Source organism: Panulirus ornatus, chromosome 2 (assembly GCF_036320965.1).
Source record: "Panulirus ornatus isolate Po-2019 chromosome 2, ASM3632096v1, whole genome shotgun sequence".
In the NCBI taxonomy this organism is placed as follows: Eukaryota; Metazoa; Arthropoda; class Malacostraca; order Decapoda; family Palinuridae; genus Panulirus; species Panulirus ornatus.
Genome location: NC_092225.1, coordinates 91,887,523 through 91,912,168, shown reverse-complemented (window position 1 = coordinate 91,912,168; position 24,646 = coordinate 91,887,523). Strand labels below are relative to the sequence as shown.

Genomic DNA, 24,646 nt, shown 5'->3' with positions numbered 1-24,646 from the left:
GTGTGTGTGTGTGTGTGTGTGTACAGGAGGAGGCCCCCCGCCCCCACAGACCTATTGCTTCTGGGTGATTATTGCCACGACGGCTCAGGGTTGACAACGGCTTTCAGGTGTTGGCTGAAGTCTTACAACACACACACACACACACACACACACACACACACACACACACACACACACACAACACACACACACACACACACACACACTGCAGGTGTTTTCGGCAAATTGGTGTATTCGAAGACTATTTGACTCATGAAATCTTTTATCATTTTTTTCTTGGATCGCTTTACTTTCACGCTGGACTGGGATCAGCTAGAGAGAGAGAGAGAGAGAGAGAGAGAGGCCACACTCTTGGCCAAGCCTTTACTGAGGGGTATCCAGAAGGCAGTTTACATCGACCAGGGCCTGGGTTCACAGTGGTGTTTTGGGGGCACCACGTCAGCCTAATGCAAGCGCTCCCCTACCGACGAAGGTAACGAAGGCAGGTTGTGAGTTGTGAAAAAAAAAATAATCTACCAACAGTTGTAATCAAGAGAAGATGGAAAGTCGAACTTGTGCCTCCGAGGATGTGATCTGACCTGACCCTTGACTCGGCCCTCAAGGATCAGGTCGAAGGGTGAGACATCATTATCATACTCAGTGGTCATAACACAAAGTCGTTCGCAAAGGTCGTTGTATTCCCTTGGCGCTCAAGGGTCGTACTTATTGTCGTGCTTAAGGGACATACAGTCGTTGACCAAGGGGCGCACGTACCCTTGTGTTTAAGGGTCGTACAGTCGTTGATCAAAGGTCGTACCGTCGTGCTCAAAGGTCGTACGTACCCTCGTGCTTAAGGTTCGTACCGTCGTTAATCAAGGGTCGTACGTACCCTCGTGCTTAAGGGTCATACCGTCGTGCTCAAGGGTCGCATGTACCTTTGTGCTTATGGATCGTACCATCGTGCTCAAGGGTCGTACGTACCCTCGAGCTTAAGCGTCGTACTGTCGTGTTCAAGGGTCGTACGTACCCTCGAGCTTAAGGGTCGTACCGTCGTTGATCAAAGGTGGGACATACCCTCGTGCTCAAAAGGTCGTACCGTCGTGCCCACACGTACTGTCATACTGCCGTGCCCACAGGTTTAGACTGGAGATCAGTAATCAATTATTTACCGAGGTTCGTACAGATCTAGAGCACACACACACACTCACACACACGTTGATATTCATGCAAGTGTTGTCCGACACGACACGTGTGTACAACTACGTATATGTATGATACCAACAGCTGTGCAGGTGACTAATATTCACGCATATATATATATATATATATATTTTTTTTTTTTCATACTATTCGCTATTTCCCGCGATAGCGAGGTAGCGTTAAGAACAGAGGACTGGGCCTTTGAGGGAATATCCTCACCTGGACCTCTTCTCTGTTCCTTCTTTTGGAAAAAAAAAAAAAAAAAAAAAAAAAAAATATATATATATATATATATATATATATATATATATATATATATACATATATATATATATATATATATATATACATATATATATATATATAAAAGAGCAAGGTTATTAGGTACAGTAGGGTTATATATATATATATATATATATATATATATATATATATATATATATATATATATATATATATATATAAAAGAGCAAGGTTATTAGGTACAGTAGGGTTGAGGGACGAGTCAATTGGGAGGTAAGTTTGAATGGAGAAAAACTAGAGGAAGTGAAGTGTTTTAGATATCTGGGAGTGGATTTGGCAGCGGATGGAACCATGGAAGCGGAAGAGAGTCACAGGGTGGAGAAAGGGGCGAAAGTTCTGGGAACGTTGAAAAATGTGTGGAAGGCGAGAACATTACCTCGGAAAGCAAAAATGGGTATGTTTGAAGGAATAGTGGTTCCAACAATGTTATATGGTTGCGAGGCGTGGGCTATAGATAGAGTTGTGCGGAGTAGGGTGGATGTGTTGGAAATGAGATGTTTGAGGACAATATGTGGTATGATGTGGTTTGATCGAGTAAGCAATGAAAGAGTAAGAGAGATGTGTGGTAATAAAAAGTGTGGTTGAGAGAGCAGGAGAGCGTGTTTTGAAATGGTTTGGTCACATGGAGAGAATGAGTGAGGAAAGATTGACAAAGAGCATATATGTGTCAGAGGTGAAGGGATCGAGGAGAAATGGGAGACCAAATTGGAGGTGGAAAGATGGCGTGAAAAAGATTTTGAGCGATCGGAGCCTGAACATGCAGGAGGGTGAAAGGCGTGCAAGGAATAGAGTGAATTGGAACGATTTCTCACGTACATTCTTCAAAGCAAACATCTGATCCACACATCCTTTACCTCTGTAATTTGAACACTCACTTTTATCCCCTTTGACTTTGTACAATGGCACTATGCAAGCATTCCGCCAATCCTCAGGCACTTCACCATGAACCATACATACATTAAATATCTTTACCATATATATATATATATATATATATATATATATATATATTATATATATATTATATATTTTTTTTTTTTTTTTTTTTCTTTTGTTTTTTTTGGTTTGTCGCTGTCTCCCGCTTTTTTTGCGAGGTAGCGCAGTAAACAGACGAAAGAAATAGCCCAACCACCCCCATACACATGTATATACATACGTCCACACATGCAAATATACATACCTACACAGCTTTCCATGGTTTACCCCAGACGCTTCACATGCCCTGATTCAATCCACTGACAGCACGTCAACCCCGGTTATACCCACATCGATCCAATTAATTATTCCTTGCCCTCCTTTCACCCTCCTGCATGTTCAGGCCCCGATCACACAAAATCTTTTTCACTCCATCTTTCCACCTCCATTTGGTCTCCCACTTCTCGTTCCCTCGACTCCGACCACATATATCCTCTTGGTCAATCTTTCCTCACTCATTCTCTCCATGGCCCAAACCACTTCAAAACACCCTCTTCTGCTCTCTCAACCACGCTCTTTTTATTTCCACACATCTCTCTTACCCTTACGTTACTTACTCGATCAAACCACCTCACACCACACATTGTCCTCAAACATCTCATTTCCAGCACATCCATCCTCCTGCGCACAACTCTATCCATAGCCATCGCCTCGCAACCATACAACATTGTTGGAACCACTATTCCTTCAAACATACCCATTTTTGCTTTCCGAGATAATGTTCTCGACTTCCACACATTCTTCAAGGCTCCCAGAATTTTCGCCCCCTCCCCCATATATATATATGGATCTAAAAAAAAGCATCCGATAGAGTTGACAGACAGTTTATGGAAGGTCCTTCGAGTATATACGGCGTACGAGGAAAGATTATCAACACCAGTGTGGAGTAGATTTTTAAACCAGACTGGAAAGTTTGTGTGCGTTACAATCACGTTGCATTCAAACACAAGTTGTCTTGTTTCTTTTCAGCGCAATTTTCTCCTCCTGGTTCTGTCGTGCGTCGGAGTAGGTTTTCTGTGGTTGATGTACACGAGCAACATTCGTATCTCGACGAAGACTGCGCTCAGTACAGACCAACTTAAAAGCGTCAACATCCAGGAGTTACCGTAAGTGCAAAAATTTAGAACAGAACATATCTATGTACATTTAAAAAGATGGAAAGGTATAACATCATCTTTTTCGTATGTGCAGTGTAATCATATTTATAGTATTTTCTCTTTAGATCTAAAAAAAAAAATTTGAGGTTTTTTGAAGTGAATTTTTAAACGCTACATATAAAATTTAGTTCCTAAGTGAATTATTCTAAATTTGGTTTCCAAGAGAATGTTGTGGCTCCATAAGATAAATCAAGTCACCTTCAATTCCTTATGAATAGGTCACGTAGCCTAATAGAGAGAACATAAGCCATGCAAAATCATATTCTAATGTAATAAAAAAAAAGCAATGATTATTATGTCATCTCTACTACATAAGCCGTAATTATGAATTAATAGTACTATTAAATTTGAGAATCTTAGAATCTGTTTCATAAAAACTTTAAGATGGTTTACGATAGTTTAGCAATAACTTAACAAATATTGATTGTGAATCAAAATGTATTAGTTTTTTTCCCCTACCTTTTTTATTACATTAATCTGAAGAGGTTCCAGTACTATTAATTTTATGGAGAGTATTCTTTTTTTCCATCGTTAATCACAAAACCCCTGGAACCCCAGCTTAAGGCATTCTATACTGGTTATCAGAATCACATTTTTCAACCGTATCTTGACAGGGACAAAACTTATTTTTCACATGCTTATCTTATCTCTCTCTCTCTCTCTCTCTTCTCTACTCTCTCTCTCTCTCTCTCTCTCTCTCCTCTACCTCCTCACCTTATCTTTTGACGGTCACGATGAATTGAGATGTCGCAAGCAATCCCTTTGGTACGTTTGACTTGACCTTCACATCATCCTTTACAACTTGTTATTCATGGATGAACATTCTGCATGTTGAAAAACTGTCTAACAATACCTTTTCTTCTTTTCTTTTTCTTTTTTTTTTTTTTCTCACTGAAAATCCGTCAAGTGATCACTTGTTATTCCCCTTATTGTTATAAGGTTGACTAAGTTCTTGTTATAGGGTCGAAGTTATTCCTTTTAATCCTATTACAGGGTCAATGTTATGGGGTTGTTATGGGGTTGAATTGTATTCCTATAGGGTCGACGCTATCCTCGTTACAAGGTCGATGACATTCTTGTTACAGATCGAGGATATTCTTATAGGGTCGACGACAGTATTGGTACAAGGTCGCTGATGTTCTTTTTTTGGGGAGAGAGAGAGAGAGATGAGAGAGAGAGAGGAGAGAGAGAGAGAGATGAGAGAGAGAGAGAGAGAGAGAGAGAGAGAGAGAGAGAGGAGGAGGAGGAGAAACATTGCCACATAAGAGAGAGAGTATTTTGCCCGAGGAAAGTCAGAGAAGAATTTCCACGTCTGCTAAAATACCACATGGTGTGGTAGGTAGCCAGTCATATCTGTTAACATACCACATACTGAGGGGGAAGTTGATGATGTCAGCTTACATACAAACATACTTTGGTAATTTCACAAACACACACACACAACACACACACTAGTTACGCAACATTATACATATGAAACGAGACGACCTTCAACCGTAAACCGCGCTACAACGAAGCTAACACAGTTGGACCACATATGTCATGATAGACATTCTAAGCATGCAGACTCGCTCGCGCGCGTGCACACACACACACCACACACACACACACACACACACACACACACACACACACACACACCGTGAACTGTTTTGGCCGTAACATTACTTTAAAATATATAAAGTATTCCTCTTTAACGTATTTCCTCATTCCAGGCAGATACCCATGGATCAGACCAATAAGTTAGAACAGGAGAACATCCTGAAGGAGAAGTTAGAACAGGAGAACATCCTGATGGAGAAGTTTAGAACAGGAGAACATCCTGAGGGAGATATATATATATATATATATATATGTTGTGTGTGTATTTGTGTTTAAAGTAGAAATAGAAGTAAATTGAATAAGAGCAAGGTTATTAGGTACAGTAGGGTTGAGGGACGAGTCAATTGGGAGGTAAGTTTGAATGGAGAAAAACTAGAGGAAGTGAAGTGTTTTAGATATCTGGGAGTAGATTTGGCAGCGGATGGAACCATGGAAGCGAAGAGAGTCACAGGGTGCGGGAAGGGGCGAAAGTTCTGGGAACGTTGAAAAATGTGTGGAAGGCGAGAACATTACCTCGGAAAGCAAAAATGGGTATGTTTGAAGGAATAGTGGTTCCAACAATGTTATATGGTTGCGAGGCGTGGGCTATAGATAGAGTTGTGCGGAGGAGGGTGGATGTGTTGGAAATGAGATGTTTGAGGACAATATGTGGTGTGAGGTGGTTTGATCGAGTAAGCAATGAAAGAGTAAGAGAGATGTGTGGTAATAAAAAGTGTGGTTGAGAGAGCAGAAGAGCGTGTGTTGAAATGGTTTGGTCACATGGAGAGAATGAGTGAGGAAAGATTGACAAAGAGCATATATGTGTCAGAGGTGAAGGGATCGAGAAGAAATGGGAGACCAAATTGGAGGTGGAAAGATGGCGTGAAAAAGATTTTGAGCGATCGGAGCCTGAACATGCAGGAGGGTGAAAGGCGTGCAAGGAATAGAGTGACTTGGAACGATTTCTCACGTACATTCTTCAAAGCAAGCATCTGATCCACACATCCTTTACCTCTGTAATTTGAACACTCACCTTTATCCCCTTTGACTTTGTATAATGGCACTATGCAAGCATTCCGCCAATCCTCAGGCACTTCACCATGAACCATACATACATTAAATATCTTTACCATATATATATATATATACATATATATATATATATATATATATATATATATATATATATATATATTTACTATATATATTTTTTTTTCTTTTTTTTTTTTTGCTTTGTCGCTGTCTCCCGCGTTTGCGAGGTAGCGCAAGGAAACAGACGAAAGAAATGGCCCAACCCACCCCCATACACATGTATATACATACGTCCACACACGCAAATATACATACCTACACAGCTTTCCATGGTTTACCCCAGACGCTTCACATGCCCTGATTCAATCCACTGACAGCACGTCAACCCCGGTATACTACATCGATCCAATTCACTCTATTCCTTGCCCTCCTTTCACCCTCCTGCATGTTCAGGCCCCGATCACACAAAATCTTTTTCACTCCATCTTTCCACCTCCAATTTGGTCTCCCACTTCTCCTCGTTCCCTCCACCTCCGACACATATATCCTCTTGGTCAATCTTTCCTCATTCATTCTCTCCATGTGCCCAAACCACTTCAAAACTCCCTCTTCTGCTCTCTCAACCATGCTCTTTTTATTTCCACACATCTCTCTTACCCTTACGTTACTTACTTGATCAAACCACCTCACACCACACATTGTCCTCAAACATCTCATTTCCAGCACATCCATCCTCCTGCGCACAACTCTATCCACAGCCCACGCCTCGCAACCATACAACATTGTTGGAACCACTATTCCTTCAAACATACCCATTTTTGCTTTCCGAGATAATGTTCTCGACTTCCACACATTCTTCAAGGCTCCCAGAATTTTCGCCCCCTCCCCCATATATATATATGGATCTAGAAAAAGCATCCGATAGAGTTGACAGACAGTTTATGGAAGGTCCTTCGAGTATATACGGCGTACGAGGAAAGATATCAACACCAGTGTGGAGTAGATTTTTAAACCAGACTGGAAAGTTTGTGTGCGTTACAATCACGTTGCATTCAAACACAAGTTGTCTTGTTTCTTTTCAGCGCAATTTTCTCCTCCTGGTTCTGTCGTGCGTCGGAGTAGGTTTTCTGTGGTTGATGTACACGAGCAACATTCGTATCTCGACCAAGACTGCGCTCAGTACAGACCAACTTAAAAGCGTCAACATCCAGGAGTTACCGTAAGTGCAAAAATTTAGAACAGAACATATCTATGTACATTTAAAAAGATGGAAAGGTATCACATCATCTCTATCGTATGTGCAGTGTAATTATATTTATAGTATTTTCTCTTTAGATCTAAAAAAAAAAATTTGAGGTTTTTTGAAGTGAATTTTTAAACGCTACATATAAAATTTAGTTCCTAAGTGAATTATTCTAAATTTGGTTTCCAAGAGAATGTTGTGGCTCCATAAGATAAATCAAGTCACCTTCAATTCCTTATGAATAGGTCACGTAGCCTAATAGAGAGAACATAAGCCATGCAAAATCATATTCTAATGTAATAAAAAAAAGCAATGATTATTATGTCATCTCTACTACATAAGCCGTAATTATGAATTAATAGTACTATTAAATTTGAGAATCTTAGAATCTGTTTCATAAAAACTTTAAGATGGATTACGATAGTTTAGCAATAACTTAACAAATATTGATTGTGAATCAAAATGTACTAGTTTTTTTCCCCTACCTTTTTTATTACATTAATCTGAAGAGGTTCCAGTACTATTAATTTTATGGAGAGTATTCTTTTTTTTCCATCGTTAATCACAAAACCCCTGGAACCCCAGCTTAAGGCATTCTATACTGGTTATCAGAATCACATTTTTCAACCGGTATCTTGACAGGGACAAAACTTATTTTTCACATGCTTATCTTATCTCTCTCTCTCTCTCTCTCTCTCTCTCTCTCTCTCTCTCTCTCTCTCTCTCTCTCTCTCTCCTCTACCTCCTCACCTTATCTTTTGACGGTCACGATGAATTGAGATGTCGCAAGCAATCCCTTTGGTACGTTTGACTTGACCTTCACATCATCCTTTACAACTTGTTATTCATGGATGAACATTTTGCATGTTGAAAAACTGTCTAACAATACCTTTTCTTCTTTTCTTTTTCTTTTTTTTTTTCTCACTGAAAATCCGTCAAGTGAATCACTTGTTATTCCCCTTATTGTTATAAGGTTGACTAAGTTCTTGTTATAGGGTCGAAGTATTCCTTTTAATCCTATTACAGGGTCAATGTTATGGGGTTGTTATGGGGTTGAATTGTATTCCTATAGGGTCGACGCTATCCTCGTTACAAGGTCGATGACATTCTTGTTACAGGATCGAGGATATTCTTATAGGGTCGACGACAGTATTGGTACAAGGTCGCTGATGTTCTTTTTTTGGGGAGAGAGAGAGAGAGAGAGAGAGAGAGAGAGAGAGAGAGAGAGAGAGAGAGAGAGAGAGAGAGAGAGAGAGAGAGAGAGAGAGGAGGAGGAGGAGAAACATTGCCACATAAGAGAGAGAGTATTTTGCCCGAGGAAAGTCAGAGAAGAATTTCCACGTCTGCTAAAATACCACATGGTGTGGTAGGTAGCCAGTCATATCTGTTAACATACCACATACTGTGGGGAAGTTGATGATGTCAGCTTACATACAACATACTTTGGTAATTTCACAAACACACACACACACACACACACACACACACACACACTAGTTACGCAACATTATACATATGAAACGAGACGACCTTCAACCGTAAACCGCGCTACAACGAAGCTAACACCAGTTGGACCACATATGTCATGATAGACATTCTAAGCATGCAGACTCGCTCGCGCGCGTGCACACACACACACACACACACACACACACACACACACACACACACACACACACACACACCGTGAACTGTTTTGGCCGTAACATTACTTTAAAATATATAAAGTATTCCTCTTTAACGTATTTCCTCATTCCAGGCAGATACCCATGGATCAGACCAATAAGTTAGAACAGGAGAACATCCTGAAGGAGAAGTTAGAACAGGAGAACATCCTGATGGAGAAGTTAGAACAGGAGAACATCCTGAGGGAGAAGTTAGAACAGGAGAACATCCTGATGGAGAAGTTAGAACAGGAGAACATCCTGAAGGAGAAGTTAGAACAGGAGAACATCCTGATGGAGAAGTTAGAACAGGAGAACATCCTGAAGGAGAAGTTAGAACAGGAGAACAGCCAGAGGGCCACTGAGGATGCAAACGCCCCTCAAGAAAATCAAGACGCTGAGGAGCTGAGCCAACGCTCTGCAAGTCCTGGTGAATCACAGGCTGGCGGCGGCGGGACCGAGTCTGTTCTCCTGCCAGGAGACACGCATTTCCCATACGAAGAACCAAACTACGAGAAGATAACACAACACCCTCCACAGGAAATGTTCAAGGAGAAGCCCGGTAGTGGCGTGCTGGACCCTAATAACCCGCCACTGAAGAAGATACTTTACTGGAATGATGTAAGTTATAATATATATATATATATATATATATATATATATATATATATATATATATATATGTGTGTGTGTGTGTGTGTGTGTGTGAAAGTAGAAAGTTGAGAGTAAATGTGAATAAGAGCAAGGTTATTAGGTACAGTAGAGTTGAGGGACGAGTCAATTGGTAGGTACGTTTGAATGGAAAAAAAAACTGGAGGAAGGGAAGTGTTTTAGATATCTGGGAGTGGATTTGGCAGCGGTTGGAACCATGGAAGCGGAAGTGAGTCATAGGGTGGGGGAGGGGGCGAAAGTTCTGGGAGCGTTGAAAAATGTGTGGAAGGCGAGAACATTATCTCGGAAAGCAAAAATGGGTATGTTTGAAGGAATAGTGGTTCCGACAATGTTATATGATTGTGAGGCGTGGGCTATAGAGTTGTGCGGAGGAAGGTGGATGTGCTGGAAATGAGATGTTTGAGGACAATATGTGGTGTGAGGTGGTTTGATCGAATAAGTAATGAAAGGGTAAGAGAGATGTGTGATAATAAAAAGAGTGTGGTTGAGAGAGCAGAAGAGCGTGTTTTGAAATGGTTTGGTCACATGGTGAGAATGGGTAAGGAAAGATTGGCAAAGAGGATATATGTGTCAGAGGTGGAGGGAACGAGGAGAAATGGGAGACCAAATTGGAGGTGGAAAGATGGAGTAAAAAAGATTTTAAGTGATCGGGGCCTGAGCATGCAGGAGGGTGAAAGGTGTGCAAGGAATAGAGTGAATTGGCACGATGTAGTATACCGGGGTCGACGTGCTGACAATGGATTGAACCAGGGTATGTGAAGCGTCTGGGGTAAACCATGGAAAGTTGTGTGGGGCCTGGATGTGGAAAGGGAGCTGTGGTTTCGGTGCATTATACATGACAGCTGGAGACTGAGTGTGAACGAATGTGGCCTTTGTTGTCTTTTCCTAGTGATACCTCGCGCATATGCGGGGGGAGGGGGTTGTCATTTCAAGTGTGGCGGGGTGGCGTCGGGAATGAATAAGGGCAGACAGTATGAAATATGTGCATGTGTATATATGTATATGTCTGTGTGTGTATATATATATATGTATACGTTGAGATGTATAGGTATGTATATGTGCGTGTGTGGACGTGTATGTATATACATGTGTCTGTGGGTGGGTTGGGCCATTCTTTCGTCTGTTTTCAACTACCATCATCACTACCACTACCACCATCTGACAACTCTCAACTACCATCATCACCACTACCACCATCTGATAACTTTCAACTACCATCATCACCACTACCACCATCTGATAACTTTCCTAACTCATCGATTTTCTTTTATTCTGAACATTGTGACTCGTGAGGTCAAGATCCTGTCTAGGAACAATTATTGTAAACAGTTAGAGACAATTAAGGTATGAAATGGGGGTTAGATAAGATGTCATTTTGAAGAAATCCCCAAATGATCACAATTTCAATAATAATGATTAAAAAAATAATATTTATTTCTTTTTCAATTTATTCATTTACACTTAACAAGTCATGTATGTCGTCTTCATTCATTCAAGTCCAAGGATAGTAGAGTATTCATTCAATCATCCCCGTGGGTAGTAAGGTATTCATTCATTCATCCTATGGGTTTATACAGTGCTCATTCCCTTATCCTCTTGGATAGTAGAGCATTCATTCACTCATCCCTAATGAGAAGATTCATTCATTCCTCCTAGGGGTAGTGAAGTACTCATTCATTCATCCTATGGGTAGTACAATATTCAATCATTCATTCATTCATCCTATGGATAGTAAAGTATTTTCATTAATTTTAACATACAGGTAACAAATTACTCATTCATTCACCTCGTAGTCTGGCGTCGCGTTCTAGATGAACCAAAAGACGTTCTTGACGAAGAGCGAAAATTCTCTAAAATATCTCTCTCTCTCTCTCTCTCTCTCTCTCTCTCTCTCTCTCTCTCTCTCTCTCTCTCTCTCTCTCCTCTCTCTCCCAACAGAATTACGGCAATAAGCATTTTGGATTCGGGTTTGGTCGAGAGCCGTTCCTCCGTGCAGGCTGTCGTGTGAACACTTGCATGACCACAGGCAGCCGCACTCGCTTCCCAGCGGAAGAAATCGACGCTATTATATGGCACTTCAGGTCCAAGGACAAGTCTCTCCCTGATAAGAGGTTCGAGTTCAGCCAAAATGTGTGTTTTTTTTCTACTTTAGTTCCTTATGTAAGCTGTTGAGACGGCACGACCTACTGAATACCCCAAACCAAGACTTTTTCATTAAAGCTGTATATATATATATATATATATATATATATATATATATGTGGGTGGGTTGCGCCATTCTTTTGTCTGTTTCCTTGCGCTACCTCACTAATGCGGGAGACAGCGACAAAGTAAAATAAATATAAAAAATATATATGCATGTGTGTACGAGTAGGAAGAGAGGAAAGTGATTGGTTCCCAGTGAATGTTGATTTGCAGCAGGGATGCGTGATGTCTCCATGGTTATTTAATTTGTTTATGGATGGGGTTGTTAGGGAGGTGAATGCAAGAGTTTGGGAGAGAGGGGCAAGTACGCTGTCTGTTGTAGATGAGAGGGCTTGGGAAGTGAGTCAGTTGTTATTCGCTGATGATACAACGCTGGTGGCTGATTCGAGTGGGAAACTGCAGAAGTTGGTGACTGAGTTTGGTAAAGTGTGTGAAAGAAGAAAGCTGAGGGTAAGAAAGCTGTAAGAACAAGGTTATTAGGTTCAGTAAAGTTGAGGGGCAAGTTAACTGGGAGGTAAGTTTGAATGGAGAAAAACTGGAGGAAGTGAAGTGTTTAAGATATCTGGGAGTGGACTTAGCAGTGGATGGAACCATGGAAGTGGAAATGAGTCACAGGGTGGGGGAGGGGGCGAAGGTTCTGGGAGCGTTGAAGAATGTGTGGAAGGCGAGAACATTATCCCGGAGAGTAAAAATGGGTATGTTTAAAGGAATAGTGGTTCCAACAATGTTATATGGTTGCGAGGCGTGGGCTATGGATAGAGTTGTGCGGAGGAGGGTGGATGTGTTGGTTTATCAACCCTGGCAAATGACAAGCTTGAAAGCTAAATAACCAACCAATCAACCACAAAGGACCCGATTGTGTACGATGGAACTTGGGAAGCAATAGCTGAGGCGAGTTATACAGTGTTTCCAAGACGTTTATGAACACACACACTCATAGTATCAGAGAGGCTGGATAGCAGAAAACAGCAAAAGTGCCACAAATGGAATGTGTTCTGCTCGTAACTGTATTAGTGGTTATTTGAGGAAAAACATAATCAGACAGGGACAAAAGTTCCTAAGAGGAGATACAGATGGGAAGCAGAACTGTACGCCAACGACACGATAGTGGGGAGGGCTATGAAGTTTAGGGATAATGTGGGGAGGGGGACTCGTATATGCCTCACCTACTTTGCCCAACTAGATAACTATGTCCTCATCGTTAAGGGTTGGTTGGTTGGTTATCTGGGCTTTAGGCCAGAAGACTTGCAATGTCAGGTTACAGCCATCAACTGGAAAATCTTGAACACCTTTGAGTGTTCGAAGTAATATTTGTAAAACCTTGCATACTGTGTCACTGTATTTATATTGACTAAAAGTGGTATATATTCTTCGATTCGTTCGCTATACCGCTTTTTGCGTGGAAACACATAAATTATACAGCAACACGATATAAACAAGTTACCAAAGCAATCACATTTTGTTTTCAATAACATCGGAAATAATGTAAATTTCGGTAGCCAGGGGAAAGTTAGCGAGGCTGCAATAGGTTCTACGTGTTTAATCAAATCTTGTATATCTTACGTCTGTGTTTAATCAAATCTTGTATTTCTTAGGTCAGTGTTTAATCAAATCTTGTATTTCTTACGTCTGTGTTTAATCAAATCTTGTATTTCTCAGGTTTGTGTTTAATCAAATCTTGTATTTCTTAAGTCTACATATTCTCTTGAGTTACATGACCCTCACCACAATCATCTTTATTTATCATGGAAGAATAATACAATTATGGTCCAAATCACGATCCATCGGATTGGTTATATTCTCCACAATGCCATGTTATCACTCGCAAACAAAAACAATGAAATTTCAGAGTGTTTTAAAGCGCAGCTAAACTGGAAATCAAGGACAAATACACATTGGGACTTGGAAGATTGTTGAAACAAATAAGAACATTAGGAAGGGGTTTGGATACTAAGAACCTCAGTGAGTTAACAATCCAGGGAACTCACATAACTAGAGGGTGTGGATACCATAGAAAGTATTAATAGTATTGGGATGTCATAATTGTGTTCTCATGGAGGTTACAAAACATGTGTAGAGGACATAGCTTTGTTGTGACGAAATTTCAGCTTGTGTACTAACGGTATGTTCAGAAACATTCAACCAAAGACCAGTTATGCAAAAGCATTTACCGTCAAGAGGTATGTTTCCATATGCACTGGATTCAACTCAAGGGAACGGAGGTCACTGTAACACGCAGATTTAAGCTAACAGTAGCGAGGCAAATGTTTTTGATGAATCCAACTGTTTCAAAGAATGACATAGTGTCAAGAGTTTACCACCTGTCTTAGCTTTGAAATTTTCTTTAATGTTTCTCGTTAAATCATATTACTATCTATTACTATCATTCTCCATCTTATTTCGCACATTATTAATGTAAGTAATTTACTGGTTTTACTTCATATTGCAAAGCTCTGCTATACACTAGAATCACATGGACTCCGGGCAATGAAAATCAGATAAGCCGGTAATACAAGGTTTGTGTCTGTCCTCAGGTCGCCTCACACACGGTACGTCTTCTGGATGATGGAGTCTGCGTCACATCTCTTTGGCAATCTCCAACCCTACAATTATGTCTTCAACTGGACCTTTACCTATAGACTTGATTCGGACTTCCCAAACCCGTATGTTATGCTGTTGTATTCTATATATATATATATATATATATATATATATATATATATATAGACATATATATTATTATTATTATTATCATTATTATCATTTTTTTATCTTTATTTTGCTTTGTCGCTGTCTCCCGCGTTAGCGCGGTAGCGCAGGGAACAAACGAAAGAATGGCCCAACCCACCCACATACACATGTATATACATACACGTCCACACACGCAAATATACATACCTATACATCTCAACGTATACATATATATACACACAGACATATACATATATACACGTACATAATTCATACTGTCTCTGCCTTTATTCATTCCCATCGCCACCTCGCCACACATGAAATAACCCCCTCCCCCTCATGTGCGCGAGGTAGCGCTAGGAAAAGACAACAAAGGCCACATTCGTTTACACTCAGTCTCTAGCTGTCATTTATAATGCACCGAAACCACAGCTCCCTTTCCACATCCAGGCCCCACAGAACTTTCCATGGTTTACCCCAGACGCTTCACATGCCCTGGTTCAATCCATTGACAGCACGTCGACCCCGCTATACCCAATCGTTCCAATTCACTCTATTATATATATATATATATATATATATATATATATATATATATATATATATATATATATATATATATATATATATATATATATGGCAGCGGATGGAACCATGGAAGCGGAAGTGGATCATAGGGTGGGGGAGGGGGCGAAAATCCTGGGGGCCTTGAAGAATGTGTGGAAGTCGAGAACATTATCTCGGAAAGCAAAAATGGGTATGTTTGAAGGAATAGTGGTTCCGACAATGTTGTATGGTTGCGAGGCGTGGGCTATGGATAGAGTTGTGCGCAGGAGGATGGATGTGCTGGAAATGAGATGTTTGAGGACAATGTGTGGTGTGAGGTGGTTTGATCGAGTGAGTAACGTAAGGGTAAGAGAGATGTGTGGAAATAAAAAGAGCGTGGTTGAGAGAGCTCTAGCTACAGTATCCAAATTAGATTTCATCTCGATGGTCCTGGTATTATATTCTCGGAGTCTTAATCGAGATCTCCCTATATACAGTAGACCATTCCGATAAATATAGTTACGTTTTCTTGGTCTATCCTCATACACGGTTACATCAAGGCTAAAAAGAAAAAAAAGAAAAACGGTTTGTGAGCTTGGTATTTTATCATTTTCTGTATACACGCAGCTATATAGAGGGAGTGCAGTTTTCTAGGAAGTTCAAATAAACTGAAGCAGCTTCATATGACCATCGAACGAATAAACTTTCCACTTGGTGAAAGAAAAAAGAAATAGCGCAAAAATTCAGATAGCTATCTAAATTCCTTTACATTGTAGTCAATAACTTAAATGCTCGATTTACTCAGGCATTTATCATAATGACTGAAAACTTGGTCATTTAATGAAAAGCCTCAATTAATGAAATACCGGCAACACACACACACACACACACACACACACACACCGAGTTTAATGTCAAGAGATCAACACCTCATAAAAAGAAATATTTATATTAACCTTGGTAAACATTTTTATGAACTTTCAGTAATACCATTCAAACTTGGTTTTATAATTTCCACAAGCTCATAACATCAAAATTTAATAGTTTGCTCCACTTATTCCGTAGCTGATCATATTATTGTCTACATTGCTCCTACGCAGGCCATATTCGTTTACTTTCGTAAAATCTCATTATATTTCAGCTATTAAAATGAGAAGGTTTTAATTTCGCCTTTAATGTCTCTCATCAAATTAAAGCCAAACTCTTTGCCCGTTCTCTTCCTAATCATATGCACTCTATCGACTAAACATTTTCGTCTTTAGAAATGATTTACCGTCAACTGCCACAGACAAAAGCATTTTGCTAGCAATACGCTGCAATGTCCTTCATACCACATCATCAACTGCGCAATACAATGACCATTACTTTGTTATTAATAGTTGCATACGAAGCTACAACGTATAAATTTAAGGGAAGAAGAGATCAATTGTTATTGTATCAGTTGCAGCGGTTGGCGTTTGGGCAATGTGCATGATAACACGCCATGACATACAAGCCATGAGTAAGTTCCGTTCCATAAAACCGGTTCGCATGTCGGCAGGTACGGTAGGGTCTACCGGCGTCGTCATCCCCTGCCGGCGGAGGATCGTAACTACGCTGCAGGCAAGACTAAGCTAGCCGCCTGGTTCGTCTCTAACTGCCACACCATTGGTGGCAGGGAAAAGTGAGTTGGCGTCTTCACTGTTCTTTTAGGTCATGGTATGAATGGCGTAGTGGCCTTGTGTTCGCTACCTGTTCGTCAGGATGTATCTAAACCATCGCCGAGTTTTGGCTTTTGAAGAGAAAAACAACGCAGTGTGTGTATGTGTGTGTGTGTGTGTGTGTGTGTGTCTGTGTGTGTGTTTTCATTAACTTCTCCATATTTCAAGTAAGGCCCAGCCTTGATATGAACTTCTGTTTGTGACTGGAGCCTCCAACTTTAGAAAAAATAATAATAATAATAGGCATTTCACCTGAAGATACGGACAAAACATTATTCTTTGGGGGACTGTCCCCCCAGATATCTTAGACTGCCCCCCACATATCTTAGACTGCCCCCCACATATCTTAGACTGCCCCCCACATATCTTAGACTGCCCCCAGATATCTTAGACTGCCCCCCAGATATCTTACACTGCCCCCCAGATATCTTACACTGCCCCCCAGATATCTTACACTGCCCCCCAGATATCTTAGACTGGACGAGGAATACAATACATCAAATTCTTGTGACCCACAACAGACAGTTGGATATATCTTGCTTGTTGTATTTCTTAAGAATGAATCTAACCCACGTAGATGAGAATGGAGTTAAGAGGAGTGATGACATCAGATATGTTATGTTGTAGACTATAAGGTCAGGTCTGTATGATTTATGCCAGAGAATGAATGAGGTTGGTGATGAATATTGTGGGACACTGATTTGAACGACCATTAGCCATGATGAGTATTGTAGGACACTGATTTGAACGACCATTAGCCATGATGAGTATTGTGGGACACTGATTTGAACGACCATTAGCCATGATGAGTATTGTAGGACACTGATTTGAACGACCATTAGCCATGATGAGTATTGTGGGACACTGATTTGAACGACCATTAGCCATGATGAGTATTGTGGGACACTGATTTGAATGACCATTAGCCATGATGAGTATTGACACTGATTTGAATGACCATTAGCCATGATGAGTATTGTGGGACACTGATTTGAATGACCATTAGCCATGATGAGTATTGTGGGACACTGATTTGAACGACCATTAGCCATGATGAGTATTGTGGGACACTGATTTGAACGACCATTAGCCATGATGAGTATTGACACTGATTTGAATGACCATTAGCCATGATGAGTATTGTGGGACACTGATTTGAATGACCATAAGCCATGATGAGTATTGTGGGACACTGATTTGAATGACCATTAGCCATGATGAGTATTGTGGGACACTGATTTGAATGACCATTAGCCATGATGAGTATTGTGGGACACTGATTTGAACGACCATTAGCCATGATGAGTATTGTGGGACACTGATTTGAATGACCATTAGCCATGATGAGTATTGTGGGACACTGATTTGAACGACCATTAGCCATGATGAGAATTGTGGGACACTGATTTGAACGACCATTAGCCATGATGAGTATTGACACTGATTTAAATGACCATTAGCCAATGCCGGGTCAACTATAGAGTGTCTATATTAAGCCTTGTGTATATGTTATCTATAGCTTATATGATGTAGATTATGGGAGTGGAGTTGGTTTTAGTGTGTGTTGTTTGTTGGGTTTTACTTAAGCCAGACCCTTAGAGGGAAAAGAAAAAGAGAATATGAAAACTGACGAAATCTGCCAAGTGAAGTTATTTGGGCCACTAATTTTATTTAATTTTTTTTTTTTTTTACCGGTAGAGGATAATTCTTTGGTTTGTGTTTATTTTCAATTTAGTTTGTGTTAAGATCAAAAATACATGTATGATCCACATGCATTCCTTTCTTAGGTTGGTTCAAACACTGAGGAATTTCATCCAAATTGATCAGTACGGACACTGTGGGAACCTGAGATGTGAAAGGAAAGACCAAACAAAATGCCATGCCATGCTGAGCTCTGATTACAAGTTCTACTTCTCCTTCGAAAACTCATTATGTTTAGATTATGCAACCGAGAAATTCTTCAATATGTTAAGGTACCTAGTGGTTCTGAGTGATCTGGTATTTCATTATGTAGGGAAAATGATTATTACGATTTGAATGATTTTCTGCTTTACCATAAAACTTTTAGTTTTCACAAAAATTAATTATCTTAGAATTAACCAGAATGTATCTCAGCATACTATGAATTTACATTTGATAATTGTTAGCAGATATCTGACTTTTGATTAATGGTTAGGGTGCAATCCTTGGAAAAAGAAAACTAAGTGTGGTTTGTGACTTCTCAAAGTTCAGCAGACATGACTCCCTCAGCTCATGAATCTAGCCTGACAAATATGAACAGGAAAACATATTGCATCTTATCACTGTGTGCAGTGCATCTCATTTTTCCCCGCAGATAACCGTGGTTCTTCCAAATAAGATTCTATACACTGAGTTCAGATGCACACCCCTATACCTACTTGAAAATGTCTGCCGCATCCTCACTTTCAGTTATATATATATATATATATATATATATATATATATATATATATTTTTTTTTTTTTTTTTTTTTTTTTTATACTTTGTCGCTGTCTCCCGCGTTTGCGAGGTAGCGCGAGGAAACAGACGAAAGAAATGGCCCAACCCCCATACACACGTACATACACACGTCCACACACGCAAATATACATACCTACACAGCTTTCCATGGTTTACCCCAGACGCTTCACATGCCTTGATTCAATCCACTGACAGCACGTCAACCCCTGTATACCACATCGCTCCAATTCACTCTATTCCTTGCCCTCCTTTCACCCTCCTGCATGTTCAGGCCCCGATCACACAAAATCTTTTTCACTCCATCTTTCCACCTCCAATTTGGTCTCCCTCTTCTCCTCGTTCCCTCCACCTCCGACACATATATCCTCTTGGTCAATCTTTCCTCACTCATTCTCTCCATGTGCCCAAACCATTTCAAAACACCCTCTTCTGCTCTCTCAACCACGCTCTTTTTATTTCCACACATCTCTCTTACCCTTACGTTACTTACTCGATCAAACCACCTCACACCACACATTGTCCTCAAACATCTCATTTCCAGCACATCCATCCTCCTGCGCACAACTCTATCCATAGCCCACGCCTCGCAACCATACAACATTGTTGGAACCACTATTCCTTCAAACATACCCATTTTTGCTTTCCGAGATAATGTTCTCGACTTCCACACATTTTTCAAGGCTCCCAAAATTTTCGCCCCCTCCCCCACCCTATGATCCACTTCCGCTTCCATGGTTCCATCCGCTGACAGATCCACTCCCAGATATCTAAAACACTTCACTTCCTCCAGTTTTTCTCCATTCAAACTCACCTCCCAATTGACTTGACCCTCAACCCTACTGTACCTAATAACCTTGCTCTTATTCACATTTACTCTTAACTTTCTTCTTCCACACACTTTACCAAACTCAGTCACCAGCTTCTGCAGTTTCTCACATGAATCAGCCACCAGCGCTGTATCATCAGCGAACAACAACTGACTCACTTCCCAAGCTCTCTCATCCCCAACAGACTTCATACTTGCCCCTCTTTCCAGGACTCTTGCATTTACCTCCCTAACAACCCCATCCATAAACAAATTAAACAACCATATATATATATATATATATATATTTGAGGGGCTTTCTTAAAGTCCACTAACTTCTAGACTTGCATCACCGCACTAAATTACCTTTTCAAAACAAGTGACAGTTTATGTCATAACAAGTGACACAAGTCGGCTTAAGTTTAGTCAGAGTAAAGCAGCATAAGTTGTTACGTTTCTCAGAGACATACTACATATACACAAGCAACATCAGCTCAAAAAAATTTATAATCTTTATCCAATATCACGTTGTTAGTGGTTTCAACCTCCCATATGAAAATATGAGCCTTGTGTGTTAACCGTATGATTTTTAACGGATGAAACACTCTCATATTTTCTTCTTGCCGTGGACAGATCATACTGTCTATATCAGTGTGTTGGGTTGAGTTGTGATGGCTGATAGATAAAAGCTGTGTGGCAGGTTGGATGTGGTACCCGTGGTGTATGGACTGGGCAGCTACACCAAGCAGGCACCGCCACACTCCTACATCGACTCCATGAACTTCCCAACGGCCAAAAGCCTCGCTGAGTACCTCCTGTACCTGGACAGGAATGACACAGCCTACAATGAGTACTACAGGTCAGTGTTGCAACAATACTGAAATTGTTTTTAACGAGCACAGTGTCTGTTGAGGACAGATGTAACAAGGGAAAGAATGATTCAGTTAAGTCATGATCATTCACATAATAATATACATATATATATATATATATACTTATTAATCGCTGTTTCCTACGTCAGCGAGGCAGCGCCAGATAACAGAAGAAGAATGGCCCATCCACTCATATACACATATATACACATAAACGCCCATACACGCATATATACATACATATCAATATATACACACATACAAAGACATATATATATGTACATATTAATACATGCTTGCCTTCATCCACTGCTGGCGCCACCCGGCCCCACTGGAAACAAGATCGCAACCCCCTGCTTCAGCCAGGTAACACCAGGGAAACAGACAGAAAAGCCCACATTCGTTCACACTCAGTCTCTAGCTGTCATGTGTAATGCACCGAAACCACAGCTCCCTTTCCATATCCAGGCCCCACAGACCTTTCCATGCTCTACCCCAGACGCTTCACATGCCCTGGTTGAGTCCACTGACAGCAAGTCGACCACGGTATACCAAATCGTTCCAATTCACTCTATTCCTTCCATGCCTTTCACTCTCATGCATGTTCAGGCCCCGATCATTCAAAATCTTTTTCATTCTATCTTTCCACCTCCAATTTGGTCTCCCACTTCTCCTCGTTCCCTCCATCTCCGACACATATATCCTCTTTGTCAATTTTTCCTCACTCATTCTCTCCATGTGACCATACCATTTCAGAACACCCTCTTCTGCTCTCTCAACCACACTCTTTTTATTTCCACACACCTCTCTTACCCTTTCATTACTTACTCGATCAAACCCCCTCACACTACATATTATCCTCAAACATCTCATTTCCAATACATCCACCCTCCTCCGTACAACCCTATCTATAGCCCATGCCTCGCAACCATATATAACATTGTTGGAACCACTATTCCTTCAAACATACCCATTTTTGTTCTCCGAGATAACGTTCTCGCCTTCCAGACATGCTCCTAGAACCAGAGGGGAAGTAAATAATGATCAAGCAGGGTATGAGAATGAGAAACTTGCAATCCATGGAACACAAAATCCTAAAGAACACCCAATGTTTTAGAGGAAGCGGAGAGAGAGAGAGAGAGAGAGAGAGAGAGAGAGAGAGAGAGAGAGAGAGAGAGAGAGAGAGAGAGTCGCTCCCTCAACGACTATTTAGACTAGTTCAGGAATAAAAGCAACAATCGTCATTGAATCAGATTCTACAACCAGTTGTAATGTTACATTATTATGTTCTCTCGTTAGTTTATTTACGTAATATGAAAATTAACTGTACGTGATAAATTCATCACTAATATGACAAAGTCGCAAATATGATTCTATCCTTTTTTTTTTTGTCATTCAATTAAGCAATAATACTAGTTTACATGGTGACCTTTGCGATTTTTCGCCATGAATCAATCCATACATGGTACGAAGTCTCACTTACATAAGACTATTCACCTGATTGTAAGACCCAGTTCCTGCCCACCTCTCGATCAAAAATTCCCCCACAAAGTTCCTCCTTCTTCCAACATTCTGTAATTCCACCTCTTGACTCGACGAACATACCTGGTATTACCGTCATATCCATTCCATCTTGGAAATCTTACATTATAGAAATTGTTGAAGTCTTCCTCTAAGAAACTGGATGTCCTGTTTAAATGTCGAAATTTCTTTCCTTCTGAGCAGTTGCTCCGTTTACACAAATGGGCTGATTCGTCCTTGTGTGGAGTCCTGCTCTCACATCTGGGGTGGTTCTAGCTCTGCATCCTTACTTGACAGAGTTGAGTCGAAAGCTGTCAGATTTATAAACTCTCCCAGGCTTAACCTCAAAACTTTATTCTCTTGCTTTTAGCTGCGATGCTGGCTCTCTTTCCCTCTTCTATAGGTGTTACTTTGGTTTTACTCCCGAGAACTGTGTGCTTGTGTGCCCCCCACCCCATCACTAGTTCAACCACATATTTCGGAAAGCTGCTTCGTCACATGATTACTGTGTGGCCGTTGACAACTCAAGGGTGGGCCGTTTTGATAACTGTTTCTTTCCCTACACCTCGAAGCTTTGGAAGTCTATACCTTCTCGTGTCTTTCACAATAACTATGACCTGGCACATTTCAAAAGACAGGTTTTTCATTTTCTCCAACAGTCGTAGATATCTTTCCTCGTCTTTTCTTATTTCCCTTTCAGTAACCTCTCTCTATATTTCAGTGAAGGCCCAACCTTGTTGTGACTGGTGAGAGCCTGAAACGTGAAAAAAAGGAGGGGTTGTTGCTAGATGACTCTCCAGGAGTTTAAAATCATTTAATGAATTAATGTTACTTTCACACTGTGATCTTGTTCGTATCCCTGTAAAAGCATGGGATTGGTTGAGTTAAATCTTGCAGATGTGCTGAAATGTTGATTTTTCCCCTCTCGCTCTCTCTTTTTAAGTCGATTCTTTAACATGAGTATCTTGTCCACCTACATCTGATCTGTATCCCTGGATAAGTGCATCATCTTGTAGATATAATAATTCACACTTTACACACGATCAGATCCTAATCTTTTAAGAATCTGATTGAGAGGAATCGGATTCGGCTGATTTCCATTTATAATGAGAACGTATGTGGTGTTAGAATGAACTTTAACACCTGAAGAAGGTGCTGAAGATATTTCAGTAGGTGGATGTAGTTTGACGTGGACTAGGCCTTAATGATCCTGGGAACTGACAAGCCTTAAAGCTAAACCGACCAACTATCTAAATAACATATATGATTAACTCTCTTGTTTATTCGTGGGGACACAGAGGCATACATTGGATGTTGGGGTTTGAAGTATTTTACCTTCGATATTTAATGAAAGGTTGACGAAATATTCTGTTTTCCTCAGATGGAAGCGATTTCATCAGCTACCTCATGAATGGGCCAGAGTTGCCAAAACGTACTGCGACATGTGTGAGCGACTGCACCTTGACAACACCACCAAAGTGTACAACCTAAAGAAGTGGTTTGAGAAAGATTCGCATTGCAAGACCGGCAAAGATATGAGTGCACTGATCAACCCCACTCCATAGTCTCTGGCGGACTGGCAAGCACCAAGTGTGTCATACTTAAAGTGCTACAAATACCATGCCGTGTGAGGCTATGCTTCATCAAGGAACAAGTTACAATCATTCAAGACTGATATTGTCCCACTGGTGATATACGACGAGGCACCCACAGTTACACGCGATTCTTCTTTTTTTTTTTTCTTTTTTTTCGTTTACGTCGCTGGGTTAGCTAAGGTACTGTGAGGGGCCAGTACCCTATACCACCTGAACCCTACCTCTCATTGGCCCTCTCGTTGGCAGCAGAGTCGCAACTATATATATAAGTAACTCTCTCTCTCTCTCTCTCTCTCTCTCTCTCTCTCTCTCTCTCTCTCTCTCTCTCTCTCTCTCTCTCTCTCATACTAGTCACCATTTCTCGCGTTAAGAACTGAGGACTGGGCCATTGAGGGAATATCCTCACCTGGCCCCCCTTTTCTGT

The 24,646-nt window shown here is 40.7% G+C and overlaps 2 protein-coding genes across 3 annotated transcripts in view; one reads left to right on the top strand and one right to left on the bottom strand.

The window, feature by feature from the left end:
* LOC139758338 (uncharacterized) overlaps nt 1-24,646 on the bottom strand; it is a 266,694-nt gene that overhangs the window by 177,471 nt on the left and 64,577 nt on the right. The gene's annotated exons all lie outside the window — the stretch shown is intronic.
* On the top strand, nt 5,336-24,558 carry LOC139758327 (alpha-(1,3)-fucosyltransferase C-like). Of its 2 annotated transcripts, none has more exons than XM_071679599.1 (8): nt 5,336-5,419; nt 9,260-9,755; nt 11,745-11,917; nt 14,546-14,674; nt 16,789-16,911; nt 18,736-18,921; nt 20,935-21,093; nt 24,009-24,558. In XM_071679599.1, exons 1-8 carry the CDS (start codon nt 5,340-5,342, stop codon nt 24,190-24,192), a joined length of 1,530 nt encoding a protein of 509 aa, XP_071535700.1. In that variant the 5' UTR covers nt 5,336-5,339; the 3' UTR covers nt 24,193-24,558. The 2 variants fall into 2 exon arrangements, with proteins under 2 accessions (XP_071535700.1, XP_071535689.1); XM_071679588.1 differs by lacking the exon at nt 5,336-5,419 and adding an exon at nt 6,938-7,446 and having other exon boundaries at nt 9,230-9,755.